At 47.5% G+C, this 17,177-nt stretch overlaps 1 protein-coding gene across 1 annotated transcript in view; it reads right to left on the bottom strand.

Annotated features, from left to right (window-relative positions):
• Positions 1-17,177, bottom strand: part of DDHD1 (DDHD domain containing 1) — an 80,532-nt gene that overhangs the window by 19,250 nt on the left and 44,105 nt on the right. Inside the window, exons 5-8 of the mRNA XM_015415511.1 lie at positions 11,287-11,415; positions 8,246-8,393; positions 7,042-7,148; positions 5,028-5,159 (exon numbers count right to left, since the gene is read on the bottom strand). Of these exons, the coding sequence (XP_015270997.1) occupies positions 5,028-5,159; positions 7,042-7,148; positions 8,246-8,393; positions 11,287-11,415 (516 nt within the window). The remainder of the gene's footprint in view (positions 1-5,027; positions 5,160-7,041; positions 7,149-8,245; positions 8,394-11,286; positions 11,416-17,177) is intronic.

The raw sequence follows: 17,177 nt of genomic DNA, 5'->3' as shown, positions 1-17,177 counted from the left end.
GTATGTGCATTTTTCGTTGGGACATACTTGTGGATAAACCACAGTTGTAGACGACGCATCTTTAGTCTGGCAAAGACGAGGACCAATGTAGTTGTGGCCATGAGGCCGAGAAGCCTCTGAATTTGGAAAGCCGTGACTGAAAGCTGGGTAAGGACGACATTGGTTAGGGAAATGATGTCTGCCGCTCTGTCTTGTGGAAGGTAAGCCATGCATGTCTTGGAATCCAGTAAAGCACTGATGTACTGTATTCTTTGGACTGGACGCAAATGAGACTTTTCGTGATTGACCTGGAGGCCTAAATTTTCTAATAGTGCCAACGTCTCGATGATGTTTGAGACCAGGGTGTTCTTTGAAGGCGCTACCAAGCCAATTGTCGATATAGGGGTAGATGGAAATACCCCTGAGACGGAGAAAGGCTGCAACGACAATCATAGTCTTTGTAAAGACCCTCAGGGCGCTTGACAGGCCAAATGGCAGGGCTGCATATTGGTAATGCTGTTGACCAATTGCGAAGCGTAGGTATTGGCAGTGGGAGGGAGGGATGGTGACGTGGAAGTACGCGTCTTGGAGGTCAAGGGTGGCCATCCAGACATTTATTTATTTATTTATTTTGGGATTTATATCCCGCCCTACCCATACGGCCCAGGGCGGCATACATGTTTTTGGAGGAGCGGCATAATCTGTTGCAGGGACACCATGCGGAAACGGTGGTAGGTCACAAAACAGTTCAGTGCCCTTAGATCTAATATGGGTCGAACGCCTCCATCCCGCTTTGGAACTGTAAAATAGCGGGAATAGAATCCTTTCCTCTGCAAATGAGGTGGTACCGGCTCGATGGCTCCCTTGTGCAGAAGGACAGAAACCTCTTCCAGGAGAGGTGGGGAAGGGGGTGTGGAGACAAGGACAGGAGTAATGGGGTTCTAGTGGAATTGGATACGGTAGCCTCGGGTCAAGATGGACAGTACCCATTCGTCTGAGGTGATATGACGCCAGGTATGAAGGAAGGGTGATAGATGGGTTTGCACTGACTTGGTGAGAGGGAAGTCAAAAACCCTGTTTGGAGGGTTTTGCCTGTTTGGTGAGAGAAGAATTTTGCCCAGATCCAAACCGTGGTTTTTGGAAGGTGGGTTTTTGACCTCCTGAAGAAGTCTGCGGTCTCCATTGTCTGTCAGGAGACTGATGACTTGGGGTACGCCTTTGCCAGGGCCTGGACCAGATGCGAGGATGGTATTGTGGTCTCATAGAGGATGACACTCCCAGAGCCCGAGAAGCCTTTATACTCTTATCCATATCCTGGAGTATGGAATCGGTAGTGCTGTTAAAGAGACCGAGGCCATCAAATGAAAGGTCTTCGACATAAGACCTAGTATCTATAGGTAGACTGGTATTACGGAGCCAGAAATGTCTCCTCAAAGCTATTGCAGAGGCCATCGTTCTTGAGGAGGCGTCTAGGGCATGTTTTGAAGTGTTGATCTGCTGTTTTGCCAACACCATGCCTTCCCTTTGAATAACTCTGGCTGCCTGTAGTTTATCTTCAGGAAGGTGAGTTAGGATTTCAGTGTATTGATATCTGCTCATGCAGGCTAGGTAGTTAGTGGTTTTCACTCCCAACGCTCCTGTAGAGTAGAAGCGTCTGCCAAAGGCATCCAAATTCTTACTTTCCCTGTCAGAAGGCGCAGAGTTCTTTTAGATTTGGAGGAGGAGGTTACAACCATAGAATTTGGTTGAGGTTGGGAGAATAAAAATTCAGCTCCAGTTTCCTGGACTCTGTACATGTGATCCGGGCGTCTAGTTGACACTGAGGCTGACGAAGGCTTCTCCCATGGTGCCTTAGTGGCTTGTAGAAGGACCGTAGACATCGGTAACGCCAAAGTGGCAGAGGTATCAAGCTGTACGATATCAAAAACTGCATCAGACACTTGAGCGTGTCATTGGGACGATTGATAGGCCTAAAGAATGGGCCATTCTTTTGACGAGATCTGTATATGACGTGAGATTGTCAGATGGGGAAATGGGTAGATCATCAGCGACAGCCTGATCAGGAGACTTATGGTCAGGAGACGTATGAACCTCGGAGGCGTCGGTATCCGAATCCTCTTCCACAGAGTCAGAGGAATCTTGGTGTGGTATTTGGACCGGAGTGACCTCAGTTTGACTCGTTAAGGGTTTAGGTGGTACGACTTGGGGATTTGACGGATGACTAGGTTCCGAATCGTGGTGGGAAGGGTCGTCGGCAGGAGGACGCGACAAAGATGCCGAAGGTCTTGACCTGTAGGGCGACCGTGATCTGTGGGCAGAGTGGGACGAATAACAATCCCAGTCGGAATATCCCGCCGGAGTCAGCCATGGCATGAATGGTGGATAACCCCCATAAAGATACCTAAGCTGTCGTTGATCCCAAGACAGAGGTGGGGGGGGTAGAAAGACTCGGGGGGATCAACTTCTGGATCGTGGACGTCTCGGAGACAAGGCGGTAGGCTGCCTTTGAGAGTAGTCTCTGTAATCCCGGTCGTCGATATCGACAGATTGAACATGCAAACGTGGAGGGTGACGCTGCGTGCTGTTAAAAGTATGTCGATCCCGACGGGAATCGGTTTCGGGAGCCTCCAATACCGTCGATGTCGACGACGGGGAGGGAGAAGGCTCTGCATCCATCTGATGACTTAGGAGCTCTACCGTCTCGATGTCAGAGTAAGGACGCTCCAATTGGTGTATAGGGGAGTCCAATAATTGAACGGTCGGTATCAGTGGAGGGGCTTGGGCCTCCGGTATCGATACTGCCGTTGGAGCGGGAGGCACTTTAGGGGCATCACCCAGTGCAGACACCACTACCTTCCCCTTCTTTGCCGCCTTAAGGGACTTAGAGGAGCCCTTCTTTGCGGACTTGTGCTCCTTACTTGGTTTGGCCTTCTTTTTCACCGGCGTGGAAGTTGAGGATTGCGCCTTCGATGCCGGTGGTTTCGACTTTGGTAGAGCGGTATTGGAAGAGGGCCTCGATGCCGGAGCCGTCGATGTCGAAGGCCTCTCGGAGTCCATCATTGTGGGAGGATGCAACGCCAACTCAAGGAGCGCCACTTTAAGGCACACAGCTCTATTTTTTCGTGTCTGGTTGGAAAAGCGAGCGCAGTGGCGACAGGACTCAGGTTGATGAGACACTCCCAGACAAAAAATACACAGGGTGTGACGGCCAGGTGGAGCAACTTTACTGCCGTAACCCTTGCACCGGTTAAAAAAGCCCCACTTCTTCTCCATAAAAATAAACAGCGAAGAAGAAAGAAGGGGGGGGGTAGCCCGAAGGCCACACTGAGGTAAACCGGCAACTTCCCCCTCAGTTGTAAAATAAAGTTTTAAAAAAGTTTTTTAAAGAACAAAGGAACACTGAAGAAAAAAGGATAAAGTGAGGAAAAATCCGAAGAGCCGTGAGGCAAAAGCCAAAAAAGCGAACCAATCAGACCGACGAGAAAAAGGTATTTCCAACGCGGCAGTAAGAAAGGAACTGGTGGGATGTCCGCGCCCTCCCCTCTGGGCATACACGGTGGGGTGCCTGCACATGCCGGAGGTCTGGGCGCGAAAATCCGTTAAAAGAGCTTGCTACAATGTCGATCGATCCAGCTCGTGTACACTAGATCCCATGGGTGTGAAGCACAGAAACCACGTCGAAGATCTAGAAGCCCTCCCACTGTTGCCCCCCCGCCAAGCACCAAGAATACAGAGCATCACTTGCCCCAGACATAAGAACGTAAGAGAAGCCAATGTTGGATCAGGCCAATAGCCCATCCAGTCCAACACTCTGTGTCACACAATGACCAAAAATACCAGGTGCCATCAGGAGGTCCAGCAGTGGGGCCAGGACACTAGGATCCCTCCCACTGTTGCCCCCCCCCCCCAAGCACCAAGAATACAGAGCATCCCTTGCCCCAGACTGAGAGTTCCTATCTGTATCTTGTGGCTAATAGCCACCGATGGACTTCTGCTCCATATGTTTATCCAATTCCCTCTTGAAGCCGTCCATGCTTGGTAGCCTCCACCACCTCCTGTGGCAGTGAATTCCACGTATTAATCAGTCACCCTTAATTTCAATTTCTGTGAGGAACTGCTGTATGAACGGGACTGTGATGGCTCATTTGACAGCCTGCCTTGAATGAGACAGCCCTGCGTTCAGATTTTGCCATTCAGGCGATGCGCAGGACAGACACTTTGAACAAACAAACTGTTGAAGCAGCCATGCTTGCGAATCACACATTGTGTCAAATTCCTGATGGTACATGTTACCTGAAGGCACTGGAGGGCCACCCACTTTCAGCCCGCTCAGTGCCCAGCTTGGATGCCCTACCGATGCCACTCAGCTTCCTGAAGGAAGTGAGTGAGACAGAAGAGGAGTCATCACTCGAGTTCAAATCCCTGCCCTGCGGTAAAGCTCCCTGGGGTGATCTGGGGCGAGCAACTCACACTCATCCCCCAATGTTCGTCATCACCTACAGGACTATGACATCAGGTGCTAAGTGGACTTAACTTTGCCAACAAAACTAGCTCTTCATTGTCCCTTTACTGGTGTAAGCCGCTTCAGTAGAGGACTGCCGAAAAAAGACCAATGTCGTGTACAGTGGGACTATGACATCTTGTGATTTGGTTTTATGCCTGTTGATAACACCCTCAAATCACATTAGCCTTTTTTGCCGCTGTATCACACTAAATGTCCTTATTGTCTTTTTTTTTTTTTTTTTTTTTTAATAAAGGGAGAATTTGGGAAAACTCTCACTGGCGACCACTTTGCTACCTCTTGGCTGTTCCCCCTTAAAACAGAATGCAAAGAGGAGGGGTACAGATCACATGCCCTGATTTCTGATCTCAAAGTGATTTGATTGATTTATTAGATTTCTACCCCACCCTCCCAGCCAAAGAGAGAGTCCCCAGGCAAAGGAGACCCATAAGGCTTGGGTTCCCCTTTTGCAGATGGAGAATCTGAAGCGTGTTCGAATCTGAGAGCCCAGTTTTGCTGCACCCATTTATCTGGGCATGCTCTGAATGAGGCGCTTGAAGACGCACACTTACTTCGTCTCTGTAGAGGGGACTTGTGTAGTACATTATGTCCATCGCACTGCTGTTGAGCATATCCCTTAAGCCACGGACTTTATCTGGAGTAATAGAGTCAACGGTGTCTGAGGAAAGAGAGCAGACCCAAGTGTGGTTTGCTAAGTATGGGAAAATGTACAGGTGGCTTCAGATCAAACTAGGGGTGTGCAAAAAAATTTTTTTGGCCCAATTCAGATTCAGCTGAATCTGGCAGAATCCATTTTGGCCGGGAGAAAGACTTCCACATGTCAGTTTCAGTCCCATTATATCCTATGGGCCATTGAAGTCAATGGCAAAAACATAAGGTATCTTCTGGGGGCTGGAGGGGAGGGGGTTTGAGGGAGAGGCTCCAAACTCGCAGGGTAGCTGCAGGAGCCTCTCCCCATGATACCCACCAAGTTTGAAGAACATTGGACCAGGGGGTACAATTCTACGGGCACTCAAACAGGTTGCCCCCATCCCCTCCAAAGTTACGTTTTTCCCACCATAGAGAACAATGGAGGGGATGGGGCAACCAGTTTGGGGGCCCGTAGAATTGGACCCCCTGGTCCAATGTTCTTGAAACATGGTGGGTATCTTGGGGAGAGGCCCCAGCAGCTACCCTGCAAGTTTGGGGCCTCTCCCTCAAACCCCTTCCCCTCCAGCCCCCAGAATATACCCTGCGTTTTCGCCATTGACTTCAATGGCCCATAAGATATAATGGGGCCGAATTGCCGCCGAAATTCAGCGGCAAGCCGATTCAGACCAGAGAATCTGAATCAGTCTGCAGCAGCCCGAAAGGGGCCCGAATGGGCCATTTTCGGGGGTGCATTCGGTTCAGACGAACCGAATGCACATCCCTAGATCAAACAATTCAGGAATATATGGGTATACATTTATAGGATCATTCAATCTATGAGTGAAGTATTCCTTCCAGGAGTGCTGAGATTTAAAAGAAAAGAAAAGAAAAGAAGCAAATTCGAGATAAGTATCGGGTCTTTCCACAGTACAACTGCTTTCAAAATAAGCCTAGGTGTTCCCTGGAAGAAAGAAGGTTCTCAAGGGTTCACCAACGACAGGCAACTTTCCCGGAAAAGAGGACTTCAGCACTCTTTCTCTTTCCTTTAGGGCACGGCTGTTGGGAGGCGGGATGAATGCGTAGGGCTAACAAGTCTTTCCAGTACCTGACATGAATCACAGAGTTGGAGGGGGCCACAGAGGCCATCTAGTCCAATCTGCTCAATGCAGATTGGCCTAGAGCATCCCTGACGAGTGTTTCTCCAGCTGTTGCTTCAGGGGAGCTCAGCTCCTCCCTAGATAGCCCACTCCACTGCTGAACTACTCTTACTGACTGTAAAAAAAAGTTCCTAACATTCCAGCCTGTACCTTTTCGCCAATAATCTAAACTTATTATTGCGAGTCCTATCCTCTGCTGCCAGCAGGAACAGTTCCCTGCCCTCCTTTCATATACTTCACGAGAACGATCCTGTTCACCCTCAACCTCCTCTTGTCTAGACTGAGCATTCCCAAGTCCCTCAGCTTTCCCTTGTAGGGCTTGGTCTCCAGGCCTCTGATCATTCTTGTCACTCTCTTCTGTGCCTGCCTTTGAAGTGAGACCTCCAAAACTGCACACAGTACTCCAGCTGTGGCTTGACCAATGAAGTGTACAGTGGGACTATGACATCTTGTGATCTGGTGTTGTGCCTGTTGATAACACCCTAAAATCACATTAGCCTTTTTTGCCGCTGCATCACACTGCATCACATTAGCTTAGAATCCATCCGTACTCCAAGATCTTGTTCACACACACTGCTACCCAGGAGTGTGTCCCCCATCCAGTACGAATGCCAAAATCCTTTGCAAGATGCAAGATGAGAGACAGCCAGAGATTTCTGGGAGGACAAGTTGAAAAGGAAACAGCGTCCTGCGAGCACGAAGTCTGAGCACCACTAATGAAAGCCTCCCCCCCACAACAGCAGGCAGAATTACCTCCATCAAGGGTAAGCTTTGACCTCCACTCAACAGGCAGGAACTCAACATGTGTGGCATGGTTGCTAAAATACTTGTCCTCTATCTTCCTTGCAGTATCCCGCATCCTAGAAAAATGTGAAATTACGTATTAACTGCAAGCACACACAAAGACAACACTGACGCTTCAGCTGGTATAGATAGAATACTACAGGCGCTTTGCTCCCTGAGCCGCTTGGATAGGGCGGGGTATAAGTCCCAAAAATAAATAATAAATAAATAAGAAGCGGAACTGAGCACATGACACAACAGCACGGGCTTCTGATTTGCGTCGGGGTTCCGTTCAGGGCGTCGGTCCGGGCTCGACAAATCTGAGGCGCCAAGTGACCACGGCACCTAGAAATTTCATTGCAGCCCCTAAGATTTTTTGCACTGATTTTATCAGCGTGCCGGGCGAAGCAGCCCACCTCAGGGGACAGGTTTCCGGGTAACAGGAAAAGGGAGCATAGCCGTCCATTTGTTCATCTGTTAATTCAGGGAAGGGTGGGCTATAAATTGAAATTATAAAATAAATACAACATAAAGCGGAAATACACCAATATTGTAGCTGTTTGTACACATTTTGCTTTGTATAAATATTCTTTTCTCCTTTGCACTTCAGTATAGTGCCCCGGACTGCGCTATTTACACAGCGCCTTTTTTTGGTTTATGTACACTATACTGTGTGATCACTTTTGCTTATCAAAATTTCTCACCATACTTGTAATCCGCCCTGAGTCCCAAAGGTAAAAGTAAAGGTAAAGGTCTCCCTTGCTCGAAAGCCAGTCAAGTCCGACTCTAGGGTCGCGGTGCTCATCTCCGTTTCAAAGCCGAAGAGCCAGCACTGTCTGAAGACGTTTCCGTGGTCATGTGGCCGGCATGACTAAATGCCGAGGCGCACGGAACGCTGTTCCCTTCCCACCGAAGTGGTACCTATTTATCTACTTGCAATTTCTTGCTTTCGAACTGCTAGGTTGGCAGGAGCTGGAACTAGAGACGGGAGCTCACTCCGTCATGCGGCACACTTGGGTCTCGAACTGCTGAACTACCGACCTTCCACAGCCTGCAGTTCAGCGTCTTAACCACTTGAGCCACCACATGAGAGAGAAAAGCACAGTATAAATGAAAAAGAATAATAATGATGATGATGACAACAGCAGCAGGAGAGCAGAACAGGAAGACTCACATGGCAGTATTTTTTATGATCCTCCCTTGGTCCATCTTCTGTCCGATGCCGTGCACGACAAAAACAATGTGAGTGGTGGGCGACGGCTTGTCTTCCAACGTGGCCTCTTCCACGTAGCCTCGATGGAGTCTGGTCCCGCTGCTCGAAGCTGCAGAAGAGCAACCCCCAGCCGTTTAGTTCCCGCCTGCGAACAAACCCCCCCCCCCTCGCCCGGGCAGCTGTGGTTACGAAACCTCCACCAAGTTAGGAGGCAAAGAAGCTTCTGCAAACTGGGAGAATGTGCACCAGTGTGCTCCCTCTTTATACATAATGGGGAAAAGTATCAGACATATTGAGACCAACCAAAACTAGTGGCCGGTATCGTGAACTTACCAGTATATGGCTACCTATTTTAGCCTACCTAGTTTCTCGGGAGATAATACCAGATGTACTAGACAATCTTCATCCGCGGTAAATGTCGACACTGTGTTAATACTAAGTTTATGAAGGATAGACTTTTCTCTTTTGAACGGTTAAGCTGATGTATTTTTATCTGTGATTAGAATGTTTCCCTTGTAAGTGATCAAGTTGATGTATATTTATCCTATATAACGTTGATATTATTTATTGTAAATGGATAATTGAAAATTGAATAAAATATAGTTAAAAAAGAGAGAAATCTCCACCAAGTTAGGAGGCAGAGAAGCGTCTGTAAACTGGGAGAGTGCACACCAACGCACTCCCTCTTGGCAACTCCATTCTCATAAGACATCGATGGCAAACCAACGACAGACGGACAAGTGGGAAAGGGGCCTGAAGATTTCTGTGGCCTTGTAAACACTGTGGACTTATTTGCAAGGGTGTGAGTCTAATTCTACAATTTGGGCCCTTTACAGCCATTTATATGTAGTTAAACTTCAAAAAGGTTACAGATGAGTACAACCTCCTGTTACAAATGGGTCAGAATTTTCGTGCCTCCATGCAAATGGTTGCTGTGCGTCTTCCAAACACATACTTGCAAACTGTATGTGTGAAATTCGTGCCATACACTGTGCATAGCACTTTATAAGAACATAAAAGAGCCTTGCTGGATCAGACCAGTGATCCACCTAGTCCAGCATCCTGTCTCACACAGTAGCCAATCAGTTCTTCTGGATGTCCAGCAACAGGACATAGAGGCTGAGGCCTTTCCCTGATGTTGCCTCCTGGTGCTAGCATTTCAAGGTTGACTGCCTGTGAATGTGGAGGTTCCCTTTAGTTACCATCGCTGGTAGCCACTCTCAGACCTATCATCCATGAATCTGTTGACTCTCCTTTTAAAGCCGGCTATGCCTGTGGCCATCACTACATCCTCTGCCTAAATCAAGTGTTAAGCAGGTCTTCCCAAGGGAGGCATGAATAGCTGGCGTGAGAAGCTTGAGTTTTGCCTGCCTGCCCACTAGAAGGTTTAGAGCCCACTGGAAATGTTTGCGCCTCTGTTCGTTAACTTAATATCAGGAATTCAACAGCCATTCTTCCTCCAAAGCTCTTTGTTCTCTTAAAATTGCTGCGGTCTGTGGAATGCAGCCTTCCCTATTCCTTGACACAAGACAGAGGCAAAGTCAGCAAACTGAGCTCTCTGGCTGTTTATCCCACATTAGGCAAGCTTAGCTGTTTTCCTAGACTTGGAGAACCCCTGCTGTGAAGACACACAGATCCTCTAAACTACTGTGATTTGTTGACAGAGGCCGACGCCCATTTTTAGAGTGGGGAACCATTGTAACAGTCTTCTGTTCTGCCAAGTCTCAGCCAAATTGTGGGAACCCCTCATTGGATTTCCAAGGCAAGAGACATTCAGAGGGGGTTCGCCACTGCCTGCCTCTGCGTAGCAACCCTGGACTTCCCGGGTGGTCTCCCATCCAAGTACGAACCACTGACCCTGCTCAGCAGCCGAGATTGGGCTAGTCTGGGCCATCCAGTCATCCTTACATAAGAATAATGAAAAACTATTTCAGTCTCCCAAGTTCTAGGTTAACATGAGTTTCTCTGCGTTCCATTCAACTTGAACGGAAAGAGGAGTGCCAGCATCCATTAAAAGCTCCCCCTCTCCCGGCTTTCTGCAAAGTATACAAAACTGAACTATTCAAGGTGGCTTTTCTCCGCAGGTGACAGGGTTGCACTGTACAAAAGGGTTAGGGACTGTGGTCTATACTGCTGTTTTTTGCTTATTATAAGTAGGCTCCTATATATGTAGTTTTTGTATGGCTTAATGCAGGGGGTGTCAAACTCATTTGTTATGAGGGCCGGATCTCACATAAATGAGACCTTGTTGGGCCGGGCCATGTGTGTCATAAAATGTAACGCCAGGTAGCAGAGGTTATTTATTTTATTTATTTTTGGATTTATATCCCGCCCATCCAAACGGCTCAGGGCAGCTAACATACGGCTAGTGCCAGGTTAAATAGGTAAAATACAATAAAACAGCGTTAAACATCCACAATAAATCCCATATACAATATTTAAGGTGCTCTGATGTTATCCTATATATAAATCACCAAGGATGGGCAGTAATCCCAATTTATAAACTTTATAAAGGACACTATCACAAAAGGTTTTTAAAATTAAATTAAATTAAAACATGCTCAGAACATTAGCACTCTTGCAATATTTTATTTAACAGTGTCTGATAACTGACACCTCTTGCTCTGCATTATTGCATCAAAATGTCTGTGCTGTTGCAATCCTGAGTATGCTGTTCAGGTGTGTATATGTAAGCTGCAAACCTATGATGATGCAGCAGCAGCGGAACTGGAAGAAGAAGCAGAAGACAGCCAGTTCCACTGCGGGCCTGATCTGGCCCCTGGGCCGCATGTTTGACACCCCTGGCTTAATGTGTCATGTGAATACTTCTGCTCTGCTTCAGTCCTTTCTGGTGGTTCCAGACTTCTAAAACCCTGGTGCACTGGTTACTGAACGTCCCATTTTGTTGACTGTACTGGCTCACTAAGTGTAACCTGACCTGCGTCCCGGCGAGAAAGGTGGACTACCAGGAACATCAATAAATGCCACTCAAACAGGCTTACCTTTGGAAAACCCCAGCTTCTGAGTAACCGTCCTTGCAATTTTTGAAGTTGTTGCATCGCTGTAAAGATAGACTTCATCCAGGCTGTGCCAGTCCACGTGGGTGCGGCTCAGCTTCAAACTGTGGATAGCTGTGGCAAGAAAAAGGACTACCTTCAGCTTAAGGACTGTCTCCAGCAGGACTTCTCTCAAAGGCAGGCAGAGCAGAGGAGGGATGTCGACATGACAAGTAAGCACACAACTTTATTTTCATGCATTTGCATGCTACCAAGGCACAATATTTGGGATTCACAAGAACCTCATCTTAGTGTGTGTCTCCCCCCCCCCCCCCGCCATTATCTAATAAAGTATCAGTGTAGTCAGATAATTCCTAAGAGCTGTGAGGCGAAAGCTAACAGCGAACTGATCTGACCGACGAAAAGAGGTCTACTCAACGCGGCAGTAAGAAAGGAACTGGCGGGATGTCCGTGCCCACCCCTCTGGGCATGCGCGGTGGGGTTCCTGCACATGCCCGGGGGACTGGGCGCAAAAATCCGTTAAAAGAGCTTGCTACAGCACCGATCGATCCAGCACGTGTGCACTAGATCCCATGGGTGTGAAGCACAGAGACCACGTCGAAGATTCCCAGGTTAGTACTAACCAGCAAACCCTGGTTTGTATTCAGATATCACAAGCGGGGTTTGATGGTTTGTGGGAACATCTGCAAACAGCACAAACCTCCGAAGTGTCATCAGACGCGTTATGCAAACTTTTAAACACAGATACTGAATGCGTTTCGGCCACATGCTGAGTACTTTCTTAGGGTAAGGCATTAACGTGGTCAGGGGAGCTTGCACAGAATACACACAGCCTGGGTCTAACTGAGGACTGGATTCTGCATTTTAGATGAGGCTATTTATTACTCGCTTGCATGGAGCCACTAAGGAAGTGTCTGTGTTTTCTCCTCCCACCATCCACTGTAAAATTCTGCAGTCTTCCCAATGTAGAACTGGAGAAATCACAAATTTAGGACTACCTGGACTGCTTCTTGATGGAGATAATTCTTTGTGTAATGGTTAAGTGCACGGACTCTAATCTGGGGGAACCACTCTTGATTCCCCACTCCTCCACTTGCAGCTGCTGGATGACCCTGGGCAAGCCATAGTTCTGTCAGAGCTGTTCTCTCAAGGACAGTTCTGTCAAGAGCTCTCTCAGCCCCGCCTACCTCACAGGGTGTCTGTTGTGGGGAGGGGAAGGGAAAGGAGTTTGTAAGCCGCTCTGAGACTCTGAGCGAAGGGTGGGGTATAAATCCAATCTCTTCTTCTTCTCTTCTTCAATAATAGCTACATTGCTACAGCATTATAACAATCTATTGCAACACTGTACTAATCCCCAGTTTTCATTTTTTAAAAGTATCTAGCCCCCTTTTTGTTGCAGAGTTATAGGGAGAAACATGCAGCTGGTACCTTTCCTCCTTATAACTCTGCAACAAAAAGTGCTAGTGACTTCTTTTTTTTTTTAAAGCAAGCTGTGAGCTAGTACACTGTTGCAATAGATCACTATCATGGTATAATGCTATAGCTACTACCATTTCTTTAAAAAGCCAGGAGGAGATGGTGGAATCTAAGGTAAGAAGATGTGATTGATGTGGATAGCTGTCCAGAAGCACTTTTCACTGAGATCCTTCCAAAAAGATTGTGCCAAATCAGGCTTGGAAAAGACTGCAGCAAAGCAGGGGGAAACATGGAAGAAGGATGAATAGAGGATGCTGTCTTGAAGATGCTTCCAAAACCAGCAGTGCAGTAAGGAAGCCAAGGTGGAGCACAACTTCCTAAATATTTGGTGCTGGGCATCCAGCTTTCTGCAGCATTTATGCCCTAGTGCAATGCTTCCTAGGTGGAACGGAAAGAAATAATAGTAATAGTAATATACTTTATTGTCATATAGAGCACTCATGTGGGTGCAAAAGACTTGTGGGACTGCTCTGGAGTAAAACCAAGAAGAAAAACCATTTTTAAGAGGTGAGAGAGTCTCAAGTGCATAATGATAGACATTAAGACATAAATTGGAACCTACTCAAAATCGCACACCGGTGTGCCAAATGCAAGCCGGCTCTTTTCTTTTCAACAGTTTCGTCTTTGGGTTGGCCCAGATACAAAGAGGAGGAGGAAGCATGCCGGTGCTCAGTCCTCTTCCCAATTACAGCTTTTGTACACTGCCTCCTGCCTCCCACCTACCTTCCTACCCCCTCTGGGGCTCCCAACAGGTTTGTTTCATACTTGAAAACTTCTCCCCTCGCCTATTGGAAGTTGCAGTGCTGGAAACACTATGAGGTTGCAAGCTAAAGAACACTTTCCCAGGAGTAAGATCCAGTGACTAGAATGGGGTTTACTTCTGAGTAGACCTGCCTAGGCATGCTCCCTCATCAGATTTCCAAAGACTTGTTAAAGGACTCCTTCAGGGCAAAATCAGTCTTTTCCAAGGGCTAAAAACAAAACTAACAATTTTAGGCTGATTCCACATGGGTTATATTTGCCTTGCCAGTAAGTGCCCCCCAACCTATAATCTTGGTGCTTCTCTGGTGTAGCCAGTTTGTTGTTGTGGTTAAGTGCGCGGACTCTAATCTGGGAGAACCGGGTTTGATTCCCCACTCCTCCACTTACACCGGCTGGATGACCTTGGGCAAGCCATGGTTCTGTCAGAGCTGTTCTTGAAAAAGAGCAGTTTCTGTCAAGAGCTCTCTCAGCCCCACCTACCTCACAGGGGGTCTGTTGTGGGGAGGGGAAGGGAAAGGAGATTGTAAGCCGCTCTGAGACACCTTTGGGTAGTGAAGGGCGGGGTATAAATCCAATCTCTTCTTCTTCTTCTTTTACCTCCCAGGGTGTCTGTTGTGGGGAGGGGAAGGGAAAGGAGTTTGTGAGCCGCTCTGAGACTCCTTTGGGTAGTGAAGGGCGGGGGTATAAATCCAATCTCCTCCTCCTCCTCTTCTGTGTACCTCATGCTGTTTTCCCCACTTTTCTATCTCTCCCAGACCTATTTTGCTGTGAAGTGTTGGGAAAGATCACAGCATAATCTGTATGATTGGTGGGTGGGTGGGAGGGAAAATTCCCACCCATACGGCAGCACTTTCCCTTTCCCTTGTTCAGTGGCCATGTCCTTTCACTGCCACTGGGGGGCTTTTTAATTTTTCTATATCAGCAACTGAATACTGTTATAATGATATAACAATCTGTGTATCAAGCTCTCTGCAGTCTCAGCTTTCGTTTTTAAAAGTACGTCTGTAGCCCCTTTCAATGTGGAGATATAAGGGGAAAGGCATATCTCTGTAATGAAAGGGGCTAGAGACTTCTTAGAATGAACGCTGGGAATTCAGAGAACCCGATACACAGACTGTTACATCATTAAAACCATGTAAAGATACTGAACTGCCAATTTAAAAAAAAGCCCCGGCGGTCTGTGGGTGGGGGCCGCCAAGGGGCTGGGGCAGGAAAACTATGAGGACACCTGCTGTTTGTAAGCCTGGTTGCCACTGTGTTGCATAGGAAGCAGCCACAGCAACACGGAAACCACACAACGTGCCACATGTGGAAAACATCACGACATCACCTGTGATTACTCACTTCAGTGGTCTCTCCCACTTTGCTGCGATGTCCCCATCCACTTAAAAAGGACCAGGCAGGAAGTGATGTGAAAGACCTCTGCCTGAGACCCTGGAGAACCACGGCCAGTCGGAATGAGACCAGACTGACCTGGATGGACCATGGCCTGATTCAGTATAAGGCCGCTTCGTGTCTGTTTGGTACAGTTTGATCACAGTTAAAGCATGTTTGAGTGCTGTGTGGATAGGAAGGCGCATATTTTGCAAAAGTCCTGCCCACATCAGCAGGAGAGGGAGGAGGAGGAGGAGGAGATTGGATTTATACCCCGCCCTTCACTACCCAAAGGGGTCTCCTTTCCCTTCCCCTCCCCACAAACTCCTTTCCCTTCCCCTCCCCACAACAGACACCCTGTGAGGTAGGTGGGGCTGAGAGAGCTCTTGACAGAAACTGCTCTTTTTCAAGGACAGCTCTTATCAGAACTACGGCTTGACCAAGGCCATCCAGCCAGGTGCAAGTGGAAGAGGAAGAAGAAGAAGAGATTGGATTTATACCCCGCCCTTCACTACCCAAAGGTGTCTCAGAGTGGCTTACAAACCCCTTTCCCTTCCCCTCCCCACAACAGACACCCTGTGAGGTGGGTGGGGCTGCGAGAGCTCTTGACAGAAACTGCTCTTTTTCAAGGACAGCTCTTATCAGAACTATGGCTTGACCAAGGCCATCCAGCCAGGTGCAAGTGGAGGAGTGGGGAATCAAACCCGGTTCTCCCAGATTAGAGTCCGCACACTTAACCACTACACCAAACTGGCACAGTAGGTGATGTGAAAGAACTCTGTCTGAGACAATTTGAAAAAGAAGAGAAGAGATTGGATTTATACCCTGCCCTTCACTACCCAAAGGAGTCTCAGAGCGGCTTACAAACTCCTTTCCCTTTGCCTCCCCACAACAGACACCCTGTGAGGTAGGTGGGGCTGAGAGAGCTCTTGACAGAAACTGCTCTTTTTCAAGGACAGCTCTTATCAGAGCTATGGCTTGCCTAAGGTCATCCAGCCAGGTGCGAGTGGAGGAGTGGGGAATCAAACCCAGTTCTCCCAGATTAGAGGCCGCACACTTGACCACTACACCAAACTGGCTCTCATCAACACCAGCTGCCTTGTCTTCAAATGCCCCCTCCCATCAGAGGATATTTCCAGCTTTCGTTTTAAAAATAAAGCAAGTCTCTAGTTCTTTTCTGTTGTAGAGATATGACTTTACCCTTATATCTCTGCAACAAAAAGGGATCAGATATTACTTTTTAACATCAACCAAAAGAAAGCTGGGGATTCAAAGGAGCTAATAAGTAGATCACTAGCATGCTACAGTGATATGGCAGCCATGTGGAACCAAAGAAAAGTACTAGTTAGACTGCCATGTGAAAGCAGTGTTATGCTGCTGGCAATCAGGCCAATACCCCGCCCCCCGGGTCAACTAGCAGTGCTGTGCTTCTTTTTCGTGGGTAACACAGATGCAAATGAGAATAACAGACATGCCAAACAAAGTATAACAAATATGAGAGACAGCAGATTATTAAAAACAAGCCCAATCAGTGATGACAACTCCCCAAAAGTTATTTGATTGGATCTGCAATAGGTAATGAGAGAGAGAAGTCATGCAGCTACTTAGAAGGACATTTTTATGTTAAGTTCAACATGGGAGATCTCAGGGGAAAATTCCAAGCTATTCTACACAATTTGCATTGCCGTACATCACAAATGTGGTGGATTATTCTTTCATTAATCCCCATAACAGTCCTTTAAATTAAGTTAAATTGTGACCCAGTGATTTGACCAAGACCATTTCAGTGAGCTTCACAACTGAACAGAGGGAAAGAGAACTGGAGACCCACCCCCAAGATCCCACCCACCCATTAACACAGGTGTGTCAAACTCATTTGTTATGAGGGCTGGATCTGACATAAATGAGACCTTGTTGGGCCGGGCCACGTGTGCCATAAAATGTAATGTCAGGTAGCGGAGATATAAACTTTATAAAGGACACAAACACAAAGGGTTTTTTTAAAACTTAAAATAAAAACATGCTAAAAACATTAGCACTCTTGCAATATTTTGTTTATTTATCAGTGTCTGATAACTGACACCTCTTGCATCAAAATGTCTGTGCTGTTGCAATCTTGAGTATGCTGTTCAGGTGTGTATCTGTAAGCTGCAAACCTACGATGACGCAGCCGCAGCGGAACTGGAAGAAGCAGAAGACAGCCAGTTCCACTGCGGGCCTGATGAAAGCCCTCTGGGGGTCTGATCCGGCCCCCAGGCCGCATG

Source organism: Gekko japonicus, unplaced genomic scaffold, assembly GCF_001447785.1.
Source record: "Gekko japonicus isolate JY-2015 unplaced genomic scaffold, Gekko_japonicus_V1.1 scaffold2089, whole genome shotgun sequence".
NCBI classification, from domain to species: domain Eukaryota; kingdom Metazoa; phylum Chordata; class Lepidosauria; order Squamata; family Gekkonidae; genus Gekko; species Gekko japonicus.
This window is presented reverse-complemented; position numbering and strand designations above follow the sequence as displayed.